At 44.1% G+C, this 22299-nt stretch overlaps 1 protein-coding gene across 3 annotated transcripts in view; it reads right to left on the reverse strand.

Moving 5' to 3' along the window:
* Positions 1-21213, reverse strand: part of PDE8B (phosphodiesterase 8B) — a 265303-nt gene extending 244090 nt beyond the window's left edge. Inside the window, exon 1 of one of the 3 annotated variants that reach the window (XM_072794236.1) lies at positions 21199-21213. Coding sequence is in view for 2 of the 3 variants with exons in the window: in XM_072794226.1 (XP_072650327.1) it covers positions 20262-20297 (36 nt within the window). In the remaining variant the exon portion in view is untranslated. Of the gene's footprint in view, positions 1-20261; positions 20392-21198 lie in introns of those variants that run through there. The other 2 variants (XM_072794226.1, XM_072794220.1) reach the window with 2 other exon arrangements.
* Between the last annotated feature and the right edge of the window lie 1086 nt (positions 21214-22299).

Consider the following 22299-nt stretch of genomic DNA (forward strand, 5'->3'; position numbering starts at 1 on the left):
AGGTGCTCAAATATTTGTTGAATAAATGAATTTTTTTCCTTCTTCCTCTTTTGCCTTTCTCTTAACTGTTATGACCCAAAATTGCAATTACAAACAAGGGCCAAAAAATTGATTATTTTTTTTTCTTTTAGTGAGTAGAGTTTGATGTTCTATGCTCTTTGTTTTTAAAGTCAGTTTGATCTGATCATTCTCCTCCTTTTGGTAATATACATCAGAAGAAGCCAACAGAAAAAAATAATAATTTATACAAAGATGTTTGTAACACTCTCTGCAATAATGAAACTGGAGATAATCCAAACATCAAATACTTGGGGACTGGCTCAACAAACTGTACTAACATGTCAGAACACCACTACATCAATGTGCACAGATGAAATAATGTTAAGTTAAAAACATGGTATATGTAGATTGATTACAACTATGGAAGATGTGTATCCGTGTGTCAAAGGTCATAAGTGAATATGAAGTGACGCAGATGAGAAACAGGAGTTTTCAGTTTTCTATCAGTCTAACTTAAGATATACCATATATAAAGCAAAGCACATTTGTTTTTACATTAGTGTGCAATTTCCTGAATGCCTCATAGTAAGAAAAAATGGCTATTTCTAAGCAGGTCTTCCTCTGCCTGCATGCGCTTTGCTAGGCATACCATAGGCTCCAAAAATTTTCATTCCATGATGTGAGGCCAAAATCATCCATCCATCCATTCATCCATTCACTCAGCAAATATTTACTGAGTGCCTACCATGTATCAGACACTAACTTGGGGAACAAGACAGAAATAGTCTCTTACATCTATGGAGTTTAGAAGATTATGGAGGGTCGGAAAGACAAACCGTGGTGAAAGTTATACGGAGATCTAAAATGTGTTGCTGTGTGTGAGAGAGAGAGAGATGGGGGTAGGGTTGTGGACCTTTTCTTGGACGAGATAACATGTAAGTTGATTCTCAGAAAACCACATCAAAGGAGCGTCATTCTTTTTCATCCATCCATCCACCTAGCTGCAGTGAGAACATTGGACACCACCACTACGAGGCCCCAGGCACCGTGAGGGTCACACAGAAGTAACAGCCTCAGTACTCGCTCTCAGTTCTATCAGGAATGCAGACATACACACAGAGGAGTGTGTTCACACTTGCTTTGAAAAAATAATCCAAGCCCAGAGAGAAAGATCACTGTGGGTGGAAGTGATGGTGAGGAGATGGAGTATGGCACTTGGAATAAAGGGCAGTATTTGAATAAGTGGAAAAGACGTTCTTGAGAGAATAATGTGGGCAAAGACCTAGAGGTGGGAGGGAGCACACACCAAATGCTTATAGAACAAAAAGTAGATAATTCGAAAAGTGTGTGGTGAAGGGGAAGAGAAGAGAATTATTTTGGCTCTGACCAGGGTAGGCTCTGGCCAGGGAATCAAACACCAGATTAAGAAGTTTGGCAAAATGCTAATTATTGGGAATCACTGGAGTTTTTCAGGAAGACTACCTTAAAAGCAAAAACTTGACTGAGCCTGGTTGCATATTCAAGAAGAACTGGTGAAGGGAGTGAAGAATGGGGATTAGTAAGGAGCTATTATGAGCCAGGGATGACAAAATAAAGACTGGTATGAACTGAGTCAGGTCACCATCACCACCACCACCAAACTAGTATGTGGGGGCCCTGACCTGCAATGTTGACTACATTTGGAGACGGGGCCTCTAAGAAGGTAATTAAGGTTAAATGGGGTCAGAAGGCTGAGACCCTAATCCAGTAGAATTGGTGTCCTTACAGTTAGAGGAAGGGACACCAGAGCTCACTCTTGCTCACGCGCTCCCACGCGCTCCCTCCCTCCCTCCAAAAGGCGTGCGAGGACACAGTGAAAAGGCACCATCTGCTTCAGAACTGGGAAAAATATATTTCTGTTGTTTAAACCACCCAGTCTATGGTATTTTGTTATGGTAGCCTGAGCAGACTAATACCAAGACATTGAGCTGATGGAATTCGTAAGAATAGAAAAGAAGGCAAACTCCAGAGACTTTACTGACAACGAATCCCTGGGATGAGGCGCCGACTCAATGAGGGGCCAGAGAGCCAGTGAGATCAAAACCAATTCCAAAATCTCCATCTTGGCTATCAACATACATATGAGAATGGGGAGCACTCCCAGGAAAAATAAGGCTTGTTTATAAAAGGGATTCTTTACCAGGATTCACACTCTCTGAGGCCCAGAACCTTGGGTCTAGAAACCAGGAAGTATCCACGCAACACCACCACCGGCATTTCAGCATCACCAGAACACAGCTAGGAGGTGAGGGATAGAAGGCCTGGATCCTCTTCTGCGTTCACTGCTGGATCTCTAGCGCTCAGATCCAGAGACAGCACAGGTTCATTACCTGTTGAATGAATCACTGACTTTTATGAAAATAACAGATTTGTCCACCTCTAGGTCCTCCACACTAACAAGTGCACGCCCCCACCCCTTTCCCAGTGTGGTTAAGAAAACAGTCTCGTCAAGACTTCCTTGGGCTTCCCTATGGTATGGTCTACACAGGGATAAGAGTATCTTGCTTCATGGCCAGATTGCTAAATTCAGTTTTTTGCTACTTCTGTTTCAAGAACAGCTTTCCAGCCCTGGGATTTTACTTCTTAACTAGATATAGGTGCCTCAAGGCTGCAGCTCACCCGAGGGGCCTGCATTAGCACCTTCTGAGGTTCTGATGTCTTAATCCTCTCCCTTTGGCTGCTAGGGCTGTGAAAGGAGGTGTTCTATGAGGCTTTTGGCAGAAAGTCTCTTCCTTCTCGGAGTTTGACATTTGCTTAGCAGCATGGCACTTCCCGTGTTACACCATTAAACATCTCCAAGGCAACAGTAGCTGGGGACATGACTGATTACATCTTCATACCTCATATGATGTGGCTTATAATAAATTAAGTCAGATATAGGAGACTTTCCGGGGTTCTCCATACCAGCAGCTGTTAAACTTCAGCATATATCAGAAGTATCCAAAATACAAATGGCAGGGCCTGAGAATTTACATTTCTAACTAGTTCCTACATAATGTTGATGCTACTGATCCCAGGTCACACTTTGAAAACCATTGCTATATATAAAGTAAGATATTGAAAAACAAAAGCAATGACTAAAAAAACTCCTCATCGGTGATATGTTATTTTCTGAAGCATAATATAACTTGTATTTAAACCTGAATCTTTGTTCCACAGAGGAATGTCACAAAGCACTATCGGCCACAAACTAATAAGAACTGTAAGATTGCAGATCTCAAGGAGGTCCCTCTGAGCCAGGGACTTTTAAGGACATGACTTCAATGTCCTCACCTCCCCTGGGCCATGGGAGGAGGGGTGGGGGGCTACTTGCAGAAGTAAACCGAATGCTTAAATACACACCAGCAGAAGTACATAATTTTCAGTAGAGTGATTTTTTTTTTCTTAATATACAGCAGTCAAGCCTAGGATGACAAAAGTCCATTAACTTTTAGGAGCACTAAATAAAGTTCCAGGAAGCAGTGGCCTGGGGAGCCAGGGAAAGGAGAGAGTCTACTATAAGTACACAAAGCAGATAAAATTATTTTCAGAACATTGGTTGAATAATAATGATGGAAATGCTCACCACTTGGGAGGAAGCATACTATGTAACAGTCTTGTACTTTACATGTTCTCTCTTTGTATAAAATCTCTGCATGTATGATGTATCTCTGTATGCTTCTCTTCTTTTACCCTTTCCATATAAAATCTCTCAGCATCTCCTCTCTGTTTATATTAACCTGAACCTCCCACCTAGCATGGCTGAGTAATCACTTGCTTTCTCCTGAGCAGGGAGCCATCAAACTTTTATAGGTTATAAAAATCCTACGTAACCCTTTGTAAAAATATATATGGCTAAGGCTATATATACTGCATTTCTCACAGAGATCCAGGAGATTAGGTTTAGATCCTTCTTAATGGAGGATTTTTTAAAATTACCAACATAAACATCAGCATAAAAAGAAAAAAAAACCATTCTAGATTTTAGAAATGAAAATGACATGTTAGGGAAAATGTAGTATAAGAATTGTCTCTTGTTAAATTAAGAAATCAAGCCGGTATTTAAGATTTTCCTTCTCTTAACATTTTGTGAAAGCTGGAGGCCAGCCACAAAGTCCATACATTTATAAGGCATGTTAACCATTCAAGTGCAGAAAGTTCTATGAGAAATTCATAGCCCAATACAATTCAGATGGCATAAATATCTGCATTAATTATACATTTAAAATCTTCTGTTTCTCCTGTACATACAGTGGTTTAAAACATATATAGGGACTCCTGGGTGGCTCAGCAGTTAAATGTGTGCCTTTGGCTCAGGGCATGATCCCAAGGTCCTGGGATTGAGTCCTGCATTGGGGTCCCCATGAGGAACCTGCTTCTGTCTCTGCCTTTCTCTGTGTGTCTCTCATGAATAAATAAATAAAATCTCTTTAAAAAAAACATATATATAACAATGCGTTAAAGATGCCACATCTACAAGTTATCTCCATCTTGGAAAATATAAAAAGCAAGCCTTGAATGGCCCTTCTTTGAACTCCAACCATGAGGGGCTTAGAAATTCACTGGGAAAAGGTCTGAGAGCCATTTCATAAACAAAATACTATATCAAAAAGCCACGTAAGTCCCAGTTGGAGTGGGTATGTGGGAAAAGAGAATAAGGCATAGGAATCATTGTGGGAATACAGACAGTTCTGCAATAATAAACACAAACCATGCAGTGCAGTTCTTTAAATTTATTTGAAAAAATCAGTAGTTTCTTTCTTTAATTATGGAAGAAGAAAAAAGAACACAAAACATCTCAGATTATATCTTCAAACTTAATAGCAACAACTTTTGTGTAGGATGATGAATAAATATTTGTAGAACGGACTTATTTCTGGCCATGATGAAGAAACAGGGACCCAAAATTTACCTTCCTTCCACTAACAACTAGAAAATTAGATAAAACATATGAAACAACTATATTCAGACATTGGACAATAGGTAACTCAAGACTGTATACCCTGAAAGAAGAGAAATAGATGAGATAAAATATTACTTCAGCTTTCACGCTGGAGGTGCATTCCACACCTTGGAGCAGGGAAGAAATCCCAGGCAGGGTCCAGGGGTTTTGCTAAGTTGCAGTGACAGAAATCAGAGTCTGGAAAGGTGTATGTGACTAGAGTTTATAGGGCAGAGTTTCAGAGAGGAAGCTGTACTTACAAGGCACTCTGAGGAACATGTGAAAGTTTACTAAATACTAAGACATGCATGAATAGGATGAAATTCCACACACCAGGAAGAGAGTGACTGGAAAGCTATAAGCCGAACACTTCACGATGCTCACAATGAAGTAAGAGCCATCAAGATCTCACCAGCCAGAGTGGAGAGTTCTTGTTGATCACTCAGGGCATTCAGTAGAGAACCCAGTGGGCCATGCCTTAAGAGTAAGGCTAAAGGGCAGCCCCCATGGCTCAGCGGTTTAGCGCCGCCTTTGGCCAGGGTGTGATCCTGGAGACCCAGGATTGAGTCCCACGTTGGGCTCCCTGCATGGAGCCTGCTTCTGCCTGTGTCTCTGCCTCTCTCTCTCTCTCTCTCTCTCTCTCTCTGTGTGTGTGTGTGTGTGTGTGTGTCTCATGAATAAATAAATTAAATGTTTAAAAAAAAAAGAGTAAGGCTAAAGAATACTTAGAGAAAAGACTATTCCAGACCTACCTTTAGAAGTTTAAAAATAAGCCTCGAAAGGGTCGTATTGAACCAAATTAACTTAGTTATCTCCCAGAACAAAATCCAACATTCTTCAAAGAAACAAAATCTAAACACAACGATGTAATACTCCAAATGCATAGCATACATTCAAAATTACTGGTTATGCCAACAAGCAGAAAAATCCAATGAAAGATTACCTAGTGGAAGTAGAAATAAGAAAATTCGCAGATAAAAACGATATGCATTATTCGAGTATTGAAAGGAAAACATGAACACTGTGAGAGGAAAAACATGATTTTTTAAATAGAGCCTCTAGAAATGAAAAAGATGAGTTCTGAAATGAAATAGTCAATAGTCGCTGACTAGGACTAAGAGCATATTAGACATTGAAAAATAAAAGATTGGTGAACTAGAAGACATGTTAAGTAAACTATTCAAATTAAAGTGGGAGAAAAAGCTAAAGAAAGACTAACAGAAAAAATAAATAGATAAAAATAAAAATAAAAATAAAAAAAAGAAAGACTAACAGAGCCTCAGTGATGCACAAATCTAAGAAATTCAGCAAAACTCGAGCTGGATAAACTAAAAGCACATCACACCAAGACAAAATAGAATATAATTTCTGAAAACTGATAAAAAGAAAACCTTAAAAGGATCCAGAGAAATAGGACATAGTTTAAGTACAGAGATAAGAATACCAGACTTTTCTCATAAGAAACTATGAATGTCAGGGGCACTTGGGTGGCTCAGTAGGTTAAGTATCTGCCTTCGGCTAGGGTCATGATCCTGGGGTCCTGGGATCGAGCTCCTGCTGAGCAGGGAGCCTGCTTCTCCCTCTGCCCCTCCCCATTCCCTCACGCTCGTGCTCTCTTTCTGTCACTCTCTCAAATAAATAAAATATTTTTTTAAAAAGAAACTTAGAAAGCCAGAATTAAAAGAGAGAAATCTTCAAAGTACCATAAAACGAAACTGTCAACCGATATACAGGAAAAATATCTTTCAAAAAATGAAAGTAAATGAAGACTTTCTCAGACAAATAAAAAATTGAGAGAATTCATTACTAGCAATCATTTACTACAAGAAAAGTTCTAAAAATGCTTCAGATGGAAGGAAAATGATACAAGTTAGAAATGTGATTATATCCAAATGACTGAAAAGCATTAAAATAATAAATATGAAGGTATATATGAAGACTTTTTATTCCTTTTAAAAGATAATTAACTTCATAGCAAAATTAATAACAAAGTATTGTGGCTTTTTTGCTTTGTTTTGTTTTTAAAGAAGGAGGGGGGATGCAGAAGGAGAGGAGGAAAGACAATCCCAAGCAGGTTCCACACCCAGTGCAGAGCCTGATGCAAGGCTCAATCTCACAATCCTGAGATCTCACAAAGCTGAGATCAAGAGTCAGACACTCAACTGACTGAGCTACACAGGTGCCCCTGTATTGAGGTATTTATAAAATATATAGAGATAAAACTAATGCCAAAAATAGTATAAGGATGGGAGGGAGTACATAGAAGTATAAGATAAGATTCTTACATCATACACAAAGGAATAGAGAGTTCAATGGAATAAAGTAATGTCCAGACATAGACTAACAATTTTAGGGTTAATTAATTCTCTATCAAAGTACCAAGATATTAATGGAGAAAGTATAGTTTCTTCAACAAATGGTGGTGGAAGACTGGACATCTATATGCCAAGAACAAATAACCCTATGCCATTATCTCTCACCATACACAAATATAACTTGAAATGGATCTGAGAACTTAAGGAGCTAAAACTAAAAGACTTCTAGAGGTAAACTGGGGAAAAATCTTTATGAATTTGAGGTATGCAAAGATTTCTTTGAAAGAATGTAAAAAACACGAATCATAAAAGAAAAAAATTCATAGGTTGGAATTCATCAAACTTTTAAAAAGTCTTCTCCTTTAAAGATAACTTTAAAAAAATAAAAAGGCAAGCCACAGGCTGGGAGAAATATAATATATTCAAAGACTTAGGAAAAAAATAAAAGACTTAGGAACGCCTGGGTGGCTCAGTGGTTGAGCTTCTGCCTTGGACTCAGGGCGTGATTCCGGGATCCGGGATCAAGTCCCGCATTGGGCTCCCTGCGAGGAGCCTGCATCTCCCTCTGTCTATGTCTCTGCCTCTCTCTGTGTCTCTCATGAATAAATAAATTAATCTTTAAAAACACAAAAACAAAGACTTTTATCCAGAATATGTGAAGAAGTCTCACAGTCAATAATCAGAATACTTAATTTAAAAATGGGTCAATGGGCACCTGGCTCGCTTCGTTGGTTAAGTAAGCATCTGTCTTGGGCTCGGGTCATGACCCCAGGACCCTGGGATAGCAGAAAGCCTGCTTCTCCCTCTCCCTCTGCCCCTTTGCCTTCACTCCATACACCCTTCCCAACTCATACTCTCTCTGACAAATAAATAGATAAAATATTCTTTAAAAATTGGATCAAAAATTTGGAATAGACACTTCACAACTTAAGACACTAAAAGGACAAAAAGGACATGAAAAAAATGTGCATCATAATTAGTCATCAGTGAAATGCAAATGAAACCACAATGAGATATCACTATACATCCACTAAAATGGCTAAAATGTAAAATACTGACCACATCAGGTTAGTTAACAAGGATGTTGAGCAACTGGAACTTTCATACATTGCTGATGGAAGTGTAAATTAGCGAAATCATTTCTGGAAAACAATCTGACAATTTCTTATTAAACATACACTTACCATACAATCATGACATTTCATTCTGGGCATCCACCCCAGAGAAATGAAAACACATGCCCCTAGATTTGTCCATAGCAGCTTTTTAAATAACAGCCAAAAAATGGAAACAAGCCAAATGCTCACTAGCAGGTGAATAAAAACATTGTGATACATCCATAAAATAGAATACTATTCAATGATAAAATATGACAAACTACTAATACAAATAGTAATGGGGGAAATCTCAAAATCATTAAAGGAGATAGAAGAAAACAGACACTAAGGGCTACATGTATGATTTCACTGATATGAAACTCTAAAAAAGATAAATCTAGCCTATTGGAATAAAAATATTAGTGACTAGTTGGGGACTATGGTTGGTGCTGAGAATTGACTGGGAAGGGGTATAAGGGACAGGGCGATAGAACTGTTCTATATCTAGATTGTGGTAGCAAATATATGGACATACTATGTAATTATATACTATATCAAGACATACACTTTAAAAATATATATGTTACACTAATAATGAAGCAGCAGAAAGAGAAATTAAGAAAACAATTCCATTTATGATTGTACCAAAAATAATAAAATACCTAGGAATAAACTTAATCAAGGAGGTGAAAGATTTGTACACTGAAAAGTATAAAACTCTAATTAAAGAAATTGAAGATGACACAAATGGGAAACTATTCCTTGCTTATGTATTAGAACAAGATATTGTTAAAATGTCCTTAATACTCAAAGCAGTCTACACATTTAATGCAACCCCTATTAAAACACCAACAGCATTTTTCGCAGAACTAAAACAAACAGTCCTAAAATTTAATGGAAGCACAAAAGAACCTGAATAGCCAAAGCAATCTTGAAAAAGAAAAACAAAGCTGCAAGTACCACAATTCCAGATTTCAAATTATACTACAAAGCTGTAGTAATCAATACAGTATGGTACTGGCACAAAAAAAAAAAAAAAAAACCCCCAAAAAAAGCAGACACACAGATCAATAGAACAGAATATAGATCCCAGAAATAAACCCAGTTATATGGTCAATTCATTTTCCACAAAGGAGGCAAGAATAGGCAATGGAAAAGAGACAGTCTCTTCAACAAATGGTGTTGGGAAAACTGAGCCACTTTCTTACACCATACAAAAAAAAATTTTTTTTTTAATTGATTAAAGACCTAAGTGTGAGACCTGAAACCATAAAAATCCTAGAAGAGAGCACAGGCAGTAATTTCTCTGAAACTGACTGTAGCAACTTTTTTCTAGATATGTCTCCTGAGGCAAGGAAAATAAAAGCAAAAATAAACTACTGGGACTGCATCAAAATAAAAAGCTTCTGTACAACAAAAGAAAGAATCAACAAAACTAAAAGGCAAACTACTGAATGGGCAAAGATATTTGCAAATCGGCATATCTGATAAAGGGTTGCCTTTATATCCAAAATATATAAAGAAATTATAAAACTCAACACCTCCCAAAACAATCCAATTAAAAATGGGCAGAAGACATGGACAGAAGAAGAACAAAGAAGACATCCAGGTGGCCAACAGATACATGAAAAGATGCTCAACATCACTCATCATCAGGGAAATACAAATCAAAACTCCAATGAGGTATCAACTCACACCTGTCAGAAGAGCTAAAATCAAAGCCACAAGAAACAACAAGTGTTGGTGAGGATGTAGAAAAAAGGAACCCTCTTGCACTGTTGGTGGGATTGCAAATTGGTATAGCCATTGTGGAGAACTATATGGAGGCTCCTCAAAAAGTTAAAAATAGAAGTATTCTATGATCCAGCAATTGCACTACTAGGTATCTACTAAAAGGATACAAAAACACTATTTCAAAGTGATCTATATCTATATCTATATAGATATATCATGGGATATTACTCAGCCATAAAAAAGAATGAAATCTTGTCCTTTGCAATGACATGGACGGAGCTAGAGAGTATTATGTTAAGTGAAACAAGGCAGAGAAACCCAAATACCATATGATTTCACTCATATGTGGAATTTAAAAAACAAAACAAGTGAACAAAGGAAAAAGAGAGAGAAAGAAACCAAGAAACAGATTCTTAACTATAAAGAACAAACTGATGGTAACCAGAGGGGAGGTGGGTGAGGAGGTTAGTGAAATAGGTGATGGGGATTAAGGAGTGCACTTGCGATGAGCACTGGGTGATGTGAGGAATTGTTAAATCACTATATTGTACACCTGAAACTAATACAGTACCATATGCTAACTACACTGGAATTAAAATTTTAAAAATTTTATGGTGTATATTTTATTGTATATAAATAATACCTAAAGTTTTTTTTAATTTTCAGCATTTGCCTGATATTATGAACTGCAATATGTCCTCCAAAATTCTTTTTTTTTTTTTAAAGATTTTATTTATTTATTCATGAGAGACACTGAGAGAGAGAGGCAGAGACACAGGCAGAAGGAGAAGAAGCAGGCTCCATGCAGGGAGCCAGATGCAGGACTCGATCCCGGATCAGGCCCTGGGCTGAAGGCGGCGCTAAACCGCTGAGCCTCCCAGGCTGCCCAAAATTCTTAAGTTGTAGCCTTAACCTCCAATGTGGCTGTATTTGGAAATAGGACTTTTAGGGAGGTGATTAAGGCTAAATGTGGCCATAAGGGCCCAATAGTACTGGTGTTCTTATAAAAAGAGGAACCCCCCCCCCATATAGTTTTTCACAATGGCTGCACCAATTTGCATTCCTACCAACAGTGCAAGAGGGTTCCTTTTCTCCTCATCCTCACCAACACTAGTTGTTTCTTGCGGTCTTGAGCACACAGAGAAGATACCATGTGAGGACACAGCGAGAAGGCAGCCATTCACAAGTCATGAAAAGCAGTCTCACAGAAACCAACCCTAAAGTCACCTTGATCTGGGGCTTCTAGCTTTCAGAAATGTGAGAAAGTAAATATCTGTGTTCTAGCCACCCAGCCTGCAATATTTTGTTACAGCAGCCCGAGTAACACACCTGAGCATCAAGCATAAGACAATAATTAAACTCATCATTCCTTGCTAATCATATTATTCTTAGGACTGTTATATCTTCCGCTCACTGAAGCTTTTCTAAAATACATATTGAGAGATCAGCAGTTGCTTTAATTCCGTAAAAGGTCTTCACCAACAGGTAGCCAACATATCAGAGAGCTGGTTTATGTGTTAGACCTGAAGTGATGATGGGAACACAACTTTCAGGCCTGTAAGAGCAACCATTAAAACCAGACAGACATTTTTGGAGCCAAGCAAGAGGAGACAGACTGTAGGAGCATCTCGGTCACATCCCAGTTGTGTGTCAGATCTGATACTAGTGAAAGAATTGCTTTCTCTTGGCTTTTTGTTGAGCCTCACTTGGCACTGGCACAAAAACCATAAATTGTGGGCTTCTCTCTTTTTTTTTTCTCTACCATCTCATTTATTAAATGAATTTCTGAAACCAGTGATTCCATTGGTTCTCATCTTTCCACTGATCATGGTTCAGTTATCGAGAGCAATAATTTTTAGCTGACAAACTATGATCCATCCTTCTCCTTTAAAACTATCTTAGGGGAATTCAAATCTGGTTATAAAGAAAGGCTTCTAAGGGGGAGGTGAGCCTTTATTCTGACCTTGGCTTATTGAGAAGAGCCGTCACAATCAATGCCTAGCCTCGTATCTCACTTGAAGGCTCTCTCTTCCAGGAAAACCAAGGGCAAGAACTTATCCAGACCATGGTCACTCTTAATATCAGCCCCAATCATCAGAGTTGAATTCATGAAAAATTCATTAGAATACAAAAGGACAGGGGCCAGGAAGCAAAGACTAAAGACTTATGACAAAAACTGACACCATGTTAGTGGTGCAAGGGGTCTAAGGGATATCCTAAAGTTATCTTAGAGTCTTTCTCACTCCATCTCCTATCTGTCTGCAAATCTTGTTAATTTTATTTAAAACTTAATTCAGAATCTGACCATCATTCCCCATCTTCACTGCTATCATGTAGGTCTGAGCCACCACATCTCTCACCTGGATATTGTGATGCCTCCTAGCAGGTGCCTTAGCTTCATCCTGACTCCCCTCGGGCTCTTCTCAGTGAGGCAGTGGTTTGGGGGATCCCCCACCACCACCAGTTGAAGTCAGATTCCATCACTCCCCTCTCGCTAGGTCTTTATAGCAGGTCTCAAATGTCAGGCCTCCATGACATGGCTGGCCTCGGTCTCTACTGCCATCCCCTTGCTCATGCCCTCCTTGCCACACTGGCCTTCTTGCTGCACCTTGATCTCTTGAACATGCAGGGTCTTTGCATCTGCTATTCCTCCTGCTTGGAATGTGCTTTTTAACTAGCCACATGGCTTCCTTCGGGCCTCAGCTCAAATGTTCCCTTTCCCAGGGAAGCCTTCTCTGACCACCTGATTTAGCAAAGAAGCATTCCCTGTCCCATCCTGGGGAGTCCGTATCGCCCTTTCCTGCTTTACCTTTCTCCCTATCTTTCCCTAGTTTCTCCCTAGGGTGCTTTCTCCCTAGCACAGATGGTCAGCTGACCTTCTTTCTCTCTAATTCTCATTCTTTACCTTCTCCCCACACCAGAAAGTAAGTTCCAAGAAGAGAAAACTGTCTGGCACATGTTGGATGCTCAGTTGTTGCGCGAGCAATGGAAACCTGCCCCTCCTACAGAGGAGAAGTTACAGGGAAGAAGTGACCACCCTGGCAGTCTGCATCCTCCCCTGCTGCTCACAGCTCTTACCGACCTCCAGATCCTGCATGGACAGAGACAGAGAAAAGGCCTGCAACCAAGCATGTGCCCCTACACACAGGGCTTGGGGAAGGAACAGGAGGGCTAGCTACAGCTGGACCAGGTTAGAGAGAACATGTAGGTCTGTGAGGCAGGTAGGGGCCCATGATGCAGTGGTCTCTGAGCACCCCATCCCTCCTCCTGAGAGCTACGCTCTCCACCGGCGCTTCTCACCAGTGGACTGACCAGACTGGTCCAGCATGACAAGATATTGATTCTCTCAGCCCTCATTTCACCAAACTGAGACATCTGTGATTACACAAAACATCATCACTTTGCATGCCACTAAGAAAAACATGCTGCCCGTTAAACTATGACATGATGGTCTAATGACAGTACTAGAAGATACAGTTGTTCCCACTAGCCTCTCACAGTTTTGAATGTCTTCATCTATACTGATGGATTAGGTCATTTCTCCTGCCTTTAGTTTAGTTATTTGACACATGATAGGTAATCCTTCGGCACATGTCTCAATAACAAAGCATAAATCTAGCTTTCTGTACTTGGGGTTATCTTTTCTTTACTGAACACCCTTGGCTGCTACTTTACAAAAACAAACAAAACAAAGCTGAAACTGCATCATCCTCCAATGACAAACATTTGCTTTATCAATATCAAATTTATACCCCATTCTCTATTTCCTTGACTACCTGTGTAGCTGTGTAAACAGTAACTTTTTGTTTCAGTGCTGAATCACAGTGTAACCTTTTTGAAGTCATCTTAATCAGCAATTAAACTCAACCTGTGGATTATCAACAATCCACCCACCTGAACCGAAAAGTTGAAAATATCAGAAGTTAAAACTGAGTAAATACATCTGCAGGTGATGACAAGCACATCACAACTGTTGCCCGGCCCACAGCAATTTAGAAGGTGCTAAGACTCCCACCCCCACCCCCCAGGGATGGCGATCACAGACTCAGACTGCTAATTGACACACAGGGCTTCAGAACAGGAAATACAGGGAGACAGTGTCTGCTACCTCATGGCAAGGCTGGCAGCTACCCCCGATGCAGAGTCTTGGCCTCCATGCACCACGTGGGGAATGCACACGCTGGCTAGGAAGAGTGCGTGGCTCACCTTGCCCCAGAAAAGCCACTGTCCTGGTCTCCTACTGGCTTGTGTACTGCTTCAGGCCTGCGGGCCCAGAGCCCACGACGGCTCCAGGCTCTCCCACCCCTGGTGTAGGCCCAGGAATCTAGAGTTTCCCAATAATCAATACAGATCATCCACCCCAGCAGTAGAGCAATCCACGCTTATCATAACTCCTAATGTTTCCAAGGGAAAGATGCTGTCAGAAGGAAAGTCGGCAACTGTCCTTCCAGGCCCGTCACTGGGCAAAGGTTCCAGGCCTGGCTCTCAGGCACTGACAGAAAGACACCCCCTGATTCTGGGGCCAGTAGAATGGGAAAGGGAACGTCTCAGAAAAACCAAAGTGCTGCTTTTACATACTGCTTTAACAGTTTGAGGCAACTAGGGGAGAATTGCCTCGACAGAAATGGGGAGAATAAAGGGCGACTTAAGGGGATAGTCCCTCGTGTTCCCTTTCAGTTCACAGATCTAACTGTGAACCTGTGTGACCTAAACGAGTGTGAGCTATTGGGAGGTTTACGGTGCTCACATGATCACTCTCCTCCCGAGGCACACATGCCTCCCTGGAAGCCCCAGAGCTCAAGCAGCAGGCCTCTGGCTTGTCTGTGCCCTGAGGGTGCAGTCGGAGACATCACACGGTGCCTGAAGGGCTCCAGAAACCCCTGAAGTCGCACAGAATAGAGGCCATCACTTTGACCCCCTGGTATGTGCCACACACTCACATATTTTAGCTCACTAGTTCCCCCGCTAACCCTATAAGTACTATTCTTCCCATTTTACAGACGAGGGAACATTGCTGGTAAGGGGCAGGCTGGGATTAGGGCTCAGGCAGCCGGCTTCAGGATTCAGGCTTTCAACCACCGTGCTCATCACCCACAGCCACTGTCTCACGTTAAATCCAATGTCACTAGCAAAAGCTTACTTGATGCAAGTAATCACACGGGGTCACTTTAAAACAATGCCCAGGGAATTCAGAAAAACAACACTTTGGGTTGGTCAGTAGGCGAGGATGAGAAGTGGAGAGACAGGTGGCTCTGTGATGTGGCTTCAGAAACACTCCGGCCTCCTCAAGCAAAAACAGGGTGACTGCACCTCAGAATGGGCCACAGTGACCAAGACAGTGGATTATGGGCTGACTTGTTTCCCCATAGGTTGAATTATGTTGAATTTCTAGTGCCCCTCCCCCACCACAGAACGTAACCATATTTGGATGGGCCTTTAGAGATCATCAACATTAACCCAGTTTATTAGGCTGGATCCCAATACAGAACATTTATGCTCTTACAAAAAGAAATTCTGGGGCGTGCCACTTGATTAAGCATTGGATGCTTGATTTCGGCTCAGGTCAGGGTCTCAGGGTGGTGAGATCAAGCCCTACTTAAGTCCTGTGCTTAGTGGGAGAGCGCTTGAGATTCTCTGTCTTCTCTCCCTCTGCCCCTCCCCCTGCGCACATGCACCTGCTTGATCTCTCTACCTTCCTCTCTCAAATGAATAAATCTTTTAAAAAAAGTTTTTTTAAGAGATTGTGACACAGACAAACAGAAGATCAAGTGAAGATGCAGGGAAAAAATGGTGAAGGGGAGCAGAATGCGCTACCCCAAAATATGCCTCTTTAGCATAAGGATTATTTTGAGCGGATTATTTCTTAAGGAACTGCAAGACACAAAAGAAGGTCTGAAAACAGAGTAGCAGTTAGCCTTTTGTACGGGGAATTTACATGAGAAAGGGATCTTGTACCAGGAAGAAAGCTACTACTGGAGAGAACTTTCCTCTGAAAGACTTATGGGCAGGGCAACCTTTGTTTACCAAACAACCACCTTTCTTACCTTCCCTTGAATTGCCTTTTCCCCTTGGAAACCCCAGACTCCTTTCCCTTTCCTTAAACTCAGGATACTATATAAGCTGCAATCACGTGGCCACCTTTTGACAAGTCTCTTTGTGGGGCCCCGGGTTGTGCGTAAGTATGTGTACATGATTAAAAACGGGTTTTTCTACTGTAGATCTGTTTTTTTACTTCAGGGGGCAGGGTCTCAGCCAAGAACCTAAAAAGACAGAGGGAAAATTATTTTCCTCCTCTACGGTGGCCACCTACAAGCCAAGGAGAGAGACCCTCAGAAGAAATCAACCCTGCTGACATCTTGATGTAGGTCTTGTGGCCTCCGGAACTGTAAGAAAATTAATTTCTGTTGTTTAAGCCACCCAGCCTGTGGTACTTTGTCATGACAGCTCTAGCAAACTAATACACAACGCTAGGTATTTATCATACCCTTTCCTCTTTCTGGACATAGGAAAACATTTTCTACCCTCCCTCCATTGGGGTGAGGTCCCTGTGACTCGTGACCAAAGGACCATAAATAAAAGAAAAACGCTTCATTCTTGGGCTGAGGCCCTTAACGGCAGGTGTTAATTACTCATGGTCCTTCTCCTCCTCTATTGCCCTGGGACCAGGAAGACAGTATGTTCTAGATAACGCAGTTATCAGATGACAAAGCTCCTGTCGGCGTGGCTCCCTCAGTGACTATGTGGGGCAGAGCACTCTGTTAACCTGCTTTGGTCATATAATATAAGAAATAAATAAACTTTTTTTTTAAGCCACCGAGGTTTCAGGGTTAACTTGTGACTGCAGCATAGGCTAGCTTCCCCTCACCTCATACAGCCTCAGAAAAGACAGACTACCAAAAACATGAGGACTTCATGTGCCATTAGGTGAAACCATATTACATTTTTGTTTTTGTAGGTAAAAATGCTCACATATGTATAATTTCATTTGTTCAACCTCTAATTGCACATATTTGCATAAACAACCTTAGAACCAACAAGTTGTAACCACCTCTAGTTTACAAATAATACAGGTGAGGCCCATTCAGATTCCTGGCTCACCAAAGCCCAGAAACATGTTAGCGGAAGAACTGGACTCCAAACCAAAAATTATATTTCTTTTTGTGAAGGCAAGTTGGCAATATCTATCAAAAAGTACTTATCAAATGGTAAGCATGCTCTTTCACCTAGCAATTCTCCCGCTAGGAATTTACTGACCAGAAATATCTGTACAAATGAGCAGAAATATTTAAATAAGAAGATACACTATGCTAGCAATATGTATGATTGTGAAAATACAGAAATAATCTAAGTGCCCACTTAACGGGAACTGGTTAAATAAATTATGGTTCATCCATAATCTCAAATCTACATAGTTAAAAAAGTTCACATGTAAAAAAAAAAGTTCACATGTTTGGTCCACATGACAAAATACCCAAATCATATTATATAGAAGCATCCTGATAAAAAGTAGGGAAAAAGAATAAATCAGCCCTCATGAAAGGTCTCTTAATCTCCATGCACTGAGGTGTATCTAGTACCTGACATTTGGTAGACACTTTTTGCCCTCCCAACCCTCTCTTGCATTTTGCTTGAATCATTGTAAATAAACCCAAGTAGGTGATCCAACTCTACTACCTACCAGCTGTAGGATCTCAGGCCAGAAGTTCCCACTCTCACACCTATAAAAACTGAAAGAAATAATAGAGCTTCCTTCCAAAGGTGTTGATAAGATTACATTAGACCATGTACATCAGGTGCTTAGAAGGATGCCTGGCCCATAGTAAGTGCTTAGCAGATATTTACCATTATGGTCATGGTAATGAAGATGCTAGTCATCTCTCGAACCGGAAGAAACAAGGTTTCTTGCAGTTTGTGTTGTATCTGCTTATGCTTTCTTTTACCTCTTTAAAAATATATATATATAGTAAGAAAACATAATAAGTCATTCTGCTCATTTCCCTTCCTGAAATTAAATAAAAAGACAAACTTTTTAAAGCAGTGCTTATCCCAATAAACTTTAGCAACGTTAGGTGTTCTAATATTTAATGTGGCTTCTAAAGACAATTTCATTATTTCATTACCAAACCGATAAACTGCTTTTCTGAGGAATTAATAACAATAGAGTCATCCCCAGGTAAATAAAGTGTTTATCAGGGTTAACGTAAAGTACCTGCACTAGATGTGCAGCACACCTGCCCTCTTCTGCTGAGGGATCAGCTTGGGGTTTCTCCTCCTCTGGTTTCTGAAACACTGTACTGACAGCAAGGGTCTTTCAAATGCACAGAAAGGGCCTTCCACGTGACCACACTCTAACTTAAACGGGACTTTCTATTTGAAGTCCTACCCAGTGCATTGTAAGTATTAACCAACCGGGCTTATCTCCACAGACCTTAAGCCTAAGAGACTTGTGTGCCTCTATAAACAGACTGCAATTAAAATTCCATTCACCCACGATTCACCCACCATTCTGATCCAGTACCTCTTCAGTCCCTGGATGCTCTGGGAACCAAGTCTAAAGCAGGATGCAAAGCACTAGTGAGCATTTGTAGGCTAAGCTTGGCATCTTGCTGCTACAGTGGGCCCCAGGATTAAAGCTTCTTTCTGAGCTTATTGTAGGGGCTGAGTCCCGGCTTTTGCGGAGCTTCCCCAAGGTTTCACAGCTGGTCAGTGTCACCCTAAGGCTGGAACCCAGGACTGGCTTCCCAGTGAATGCTCTCTCCACTGCTGCCGGGTTATCATTCTCCCGTTTCTGCTTCTTGGAAAACCGAGCAAAGTTAAAATAGCTCATTGGAGGTCAGAGGGGCAGGTGATGAATCTCAGGTAATGACATCCCGGAGGGCGAGTCCTCAGCCTCCCCGCCTCCACCGGCCTGTGTCGATGTTTTGGTCGGGGAGACCAAACAGTGTGTCTTGGTGTCTCGGGTGTCTTGACACCCGCCTAGAGTGTCTCTTCTAGGCTGGTACCGGGCGTGTAGCTTCAGGTTGTGCCACCCGCGGCCCGCGGGGCCGGCGCCCACGCCTCGGGGCGGCCGCAGCAGGTGCCGCGGGGGTGCCTCCCCCGCAACCCGCCCGCCCTCGCCCGCCGGCTGCCCGGCGGCCTTTCTTCCTGGGGTTGGCGACTTGGCCGCGGGGACCGGCGTCAAACTGAACCAGCTGGGCCAATTCTGAAGCCGAAAGGACGAGCGGGGCTGGTCGTGGGGTACCTGCGGGCGCCCACCCGCCCATCTCCTGCACCAGCCGGGCCGCGCCTCCTCGGTCCTGGCGACGGGGCGCACTGGGGGGCACCTGGCGCCCGCGGTGGCCCCGGCTCGGAGCGGCTCCCCCGCCTGCGGACGCCTCCCACCCGCCCCCTCCTACGCCCGGCGCGGGCGCAGTCCTGGCACCCACGGCCCGTCCCCCCCACCGGAGGCGGGCGCTTTGAAGCTCAGGCGCGCTGTGCGTGGCCGCGGGCACCGTCCCGGAGCCGCCGCGCTGTGACAGCGGGCGCCCCGCGTCGCGGAGGCCGGGGCGCCGCGGGAGGGCGCGGGGGCTTCTTGCGCAGGACGCCCTGCCTTGCTCCCGGTGGCCGGGCTACTGGGGGGTGGCTTCCCGGGGGACAGGGACGCGGGGCTCTGGGGGTGCCGCAGGGGCGGGGGGCGCGGGGGTCTGGGGGTGCAGCAGGGGCGGGGGGCGTGGGGGGCACAGAGGGCTCGAGGTGCAGCAGGGGCGGGAGGCTCGGGGTGCAGCAGGGGCAGGGGGCGCGGGGGGCACAGGGAGCTCGGGGTGCAGCAGGGGCAGGGGGCGCGGGGGGCACAGGGGGCTCGGGGTGCAGCAGGGGCGGGGGGCTCGGGGTGCAGCAGGGGCGGGAGGCTCGGGGTGCAGCAGGGGCAGGGGGTGCGGGGTGGCACAGGCGGCTGGGAGTGCAGCAGGGGCGGGGGGCGCGGGGGGCTGGGGTGCCGCAGGGGCGGGGGGCGCGGGGGCCTGGGGGTGCCGCAGGGGCGGGAGGCTCGGGGTGCAGCAGGGGCAGGGGGCACGGGGGGCTCGGGGTGCAGCAGGGGCGGGGGGCGCGGCGGCCGGCGGTGCTGCGGGCGGGCCCCCGGGAGGCCGGGAATGGGGCGGGGGCGCGCGAGGGGCTCACCTGGCGGGCGCCCGGCGGGCAGCGCGTGTGCTCCATGCAGGCGGCGGGCACGGCTGCCGCCCCGCCCCGCGCCCCGCGGCCCTTGAGGGTCTGGCGGTCCCGGGGCCTCGGCCGGCGCCTGAGCCTCTTAGAGCCCGCGCTCCCCGGGCGCGCCCCGGGCGGGCGGGTGCCTGGGTCCTAGCGCCCTCCCGGGGGCGGAGCCCCGACTGCGAGCCGGCCTGGCGCCCCCCATAACTGGCCGGCGCCCGGCCCGAGGGCAGTGGACGCTCGCGCAGCACCGCCGGGCGCTGCCGGAGACCGGGGCTCCCACAGCCCGTTCTCTCCCGCTCGCGCCCGCCAGGAAAACACTGAAGAAGCCGACTTGCCTCATTCTGCACCAAATTCGTGTATGGTGCGATTTTAAAGAGATTCTAAGATCAGAGACCTTAGCATTATTAACACGCCCAACGTAGCATAAAGAAATGAATCGGGACACCGGGCGCGCCCAGCGCTGCAGCACCTGCCCGCCTGCGGCCCAGGGGCACCCTGGGGCCGGGGTCCAGTCCGCGTTGGGCTCCCCGCCTGGAGCCCGCCTCTCCCTCTGCCTGGCTCTCTGCCTCTCTCGGTGTCTCTCATGAATAAATCAATAAAAATAAATAAATAAATAAAATATGATTCGCCCTCAAAGTGAAGAACTCCTGTATTCAAATGAATATCTAAACGACACCCTGTTACGTCTGTGCTGGGGGGCCGGAGGGCGGGTAGGATGATCCCTCAGTCGTAGTTACTGCAGACAGTTCACCAGCAGTGGATCAAACGTGGACCAAGCCAAAGGTGCTGCCCCCCTTCTGCCCCCCCAGCCCCCCCCCAATCTGTTTGAAGAGCTGGAATCAAAGGTCTGGGCAGATACTACTATGAAGCTTGCAGGCATTTTTAAAAAGCAATTAATTGTACCTACTTTAATGCTCCAGCTGTAAATAAGCCTGGCTTCTTGCTTGCGGTTATGATCACACCTGCCCCATACCTAGCAACTTCAGGGTGGAGGGATTTCTAACAAAGACCTAGAGAGCACCTTCCCTTTCTCGGCTGCCCACAGGGCTGAGTCAGTCCAGTTAAAACCAAGATCAACAACAGCAATCTCTTCCGGCTGACTTTCTCATCCAGAGAGGCTGATGAGATTTCTAATGCCAGAAAAGGAAAACAAATTGTATGAAACTAGTCCATAGGACATGGGGACACAGAAAGACAAACATTATTGTTTTGGAGTTAGCCATAATCTATAAAGGCCAACAATAAGGCATGACAGCGGTATGAATATAGCTTTTATAGTCTTTTTCTAAGGAGCTCAAAGTGTTTTCCCTCAAAAGCACTCCTCTCTGTGTGGAGTCTAACAGTTTTCCCCAACTCCTGGTGTTCATACCTTTATGGAATACCCTCTCCTTGAGTGAGGGGGAAGCCCTGTGACTTGCTTCCCATCCGGAGCAAATGGTGACAGGATGTCACTTCAGTGCTTATATTAAATAGCCCTGCTGGGACACTGTCTCTTGCTGGCTTTGATAGAGCGAAGAGCCACGTTGAGGAGGCCCATGTGGCAAGGAACTGAGAGTACCTCTGGCCAAGAGCCAGTAAGAAACTGAGGCCCTTAGTCCAACAGACTAAAAGGAACTAAGTCTTGGCAACCACCAAGAGAGTTTGAAAGAGAACTCTTCCCTAGTCAAACAGTGAGATGAGACTACGGCCTCGGCGAACACAGGGGACCCAGTGAAGCCATGCTCAGACTTCTGACAGAAACTGAGACGTGTGCTGTTTGAAGCCAGTAAATCTGTGGTAACATGTTATGCACAATAGCAAAACTAACACACTTCCTCCTTCCACAGATGAAAAAGTGAGGCAAAAGGGGAGGCGAAAGGTAGAAGGGCTAAGGTCATTTAAATTGGCAGTGAAGTCCATCATTATGTCATACTCATCTCCTTTTCCAGCCCTGTCCAGACAAGGAAAAGCAAAACAGCAAAGACCTCAAGAGGTGAAAGAGCAATTTCAGACTGAGATGGGGGTAGAG

Source organism: Canis lupus, chromosome 2, assembly GCF_048164855.1.
Source record: "Canis lupus baileyi chromosome 2, mCanLup2.hap1, whole genome shotgun sequence".
Lineage (NCBI taxonomy): Eukaryota > Metazoa > Chordata > Mammalia > Carnivora > Canidae > Canis > Canis lupus.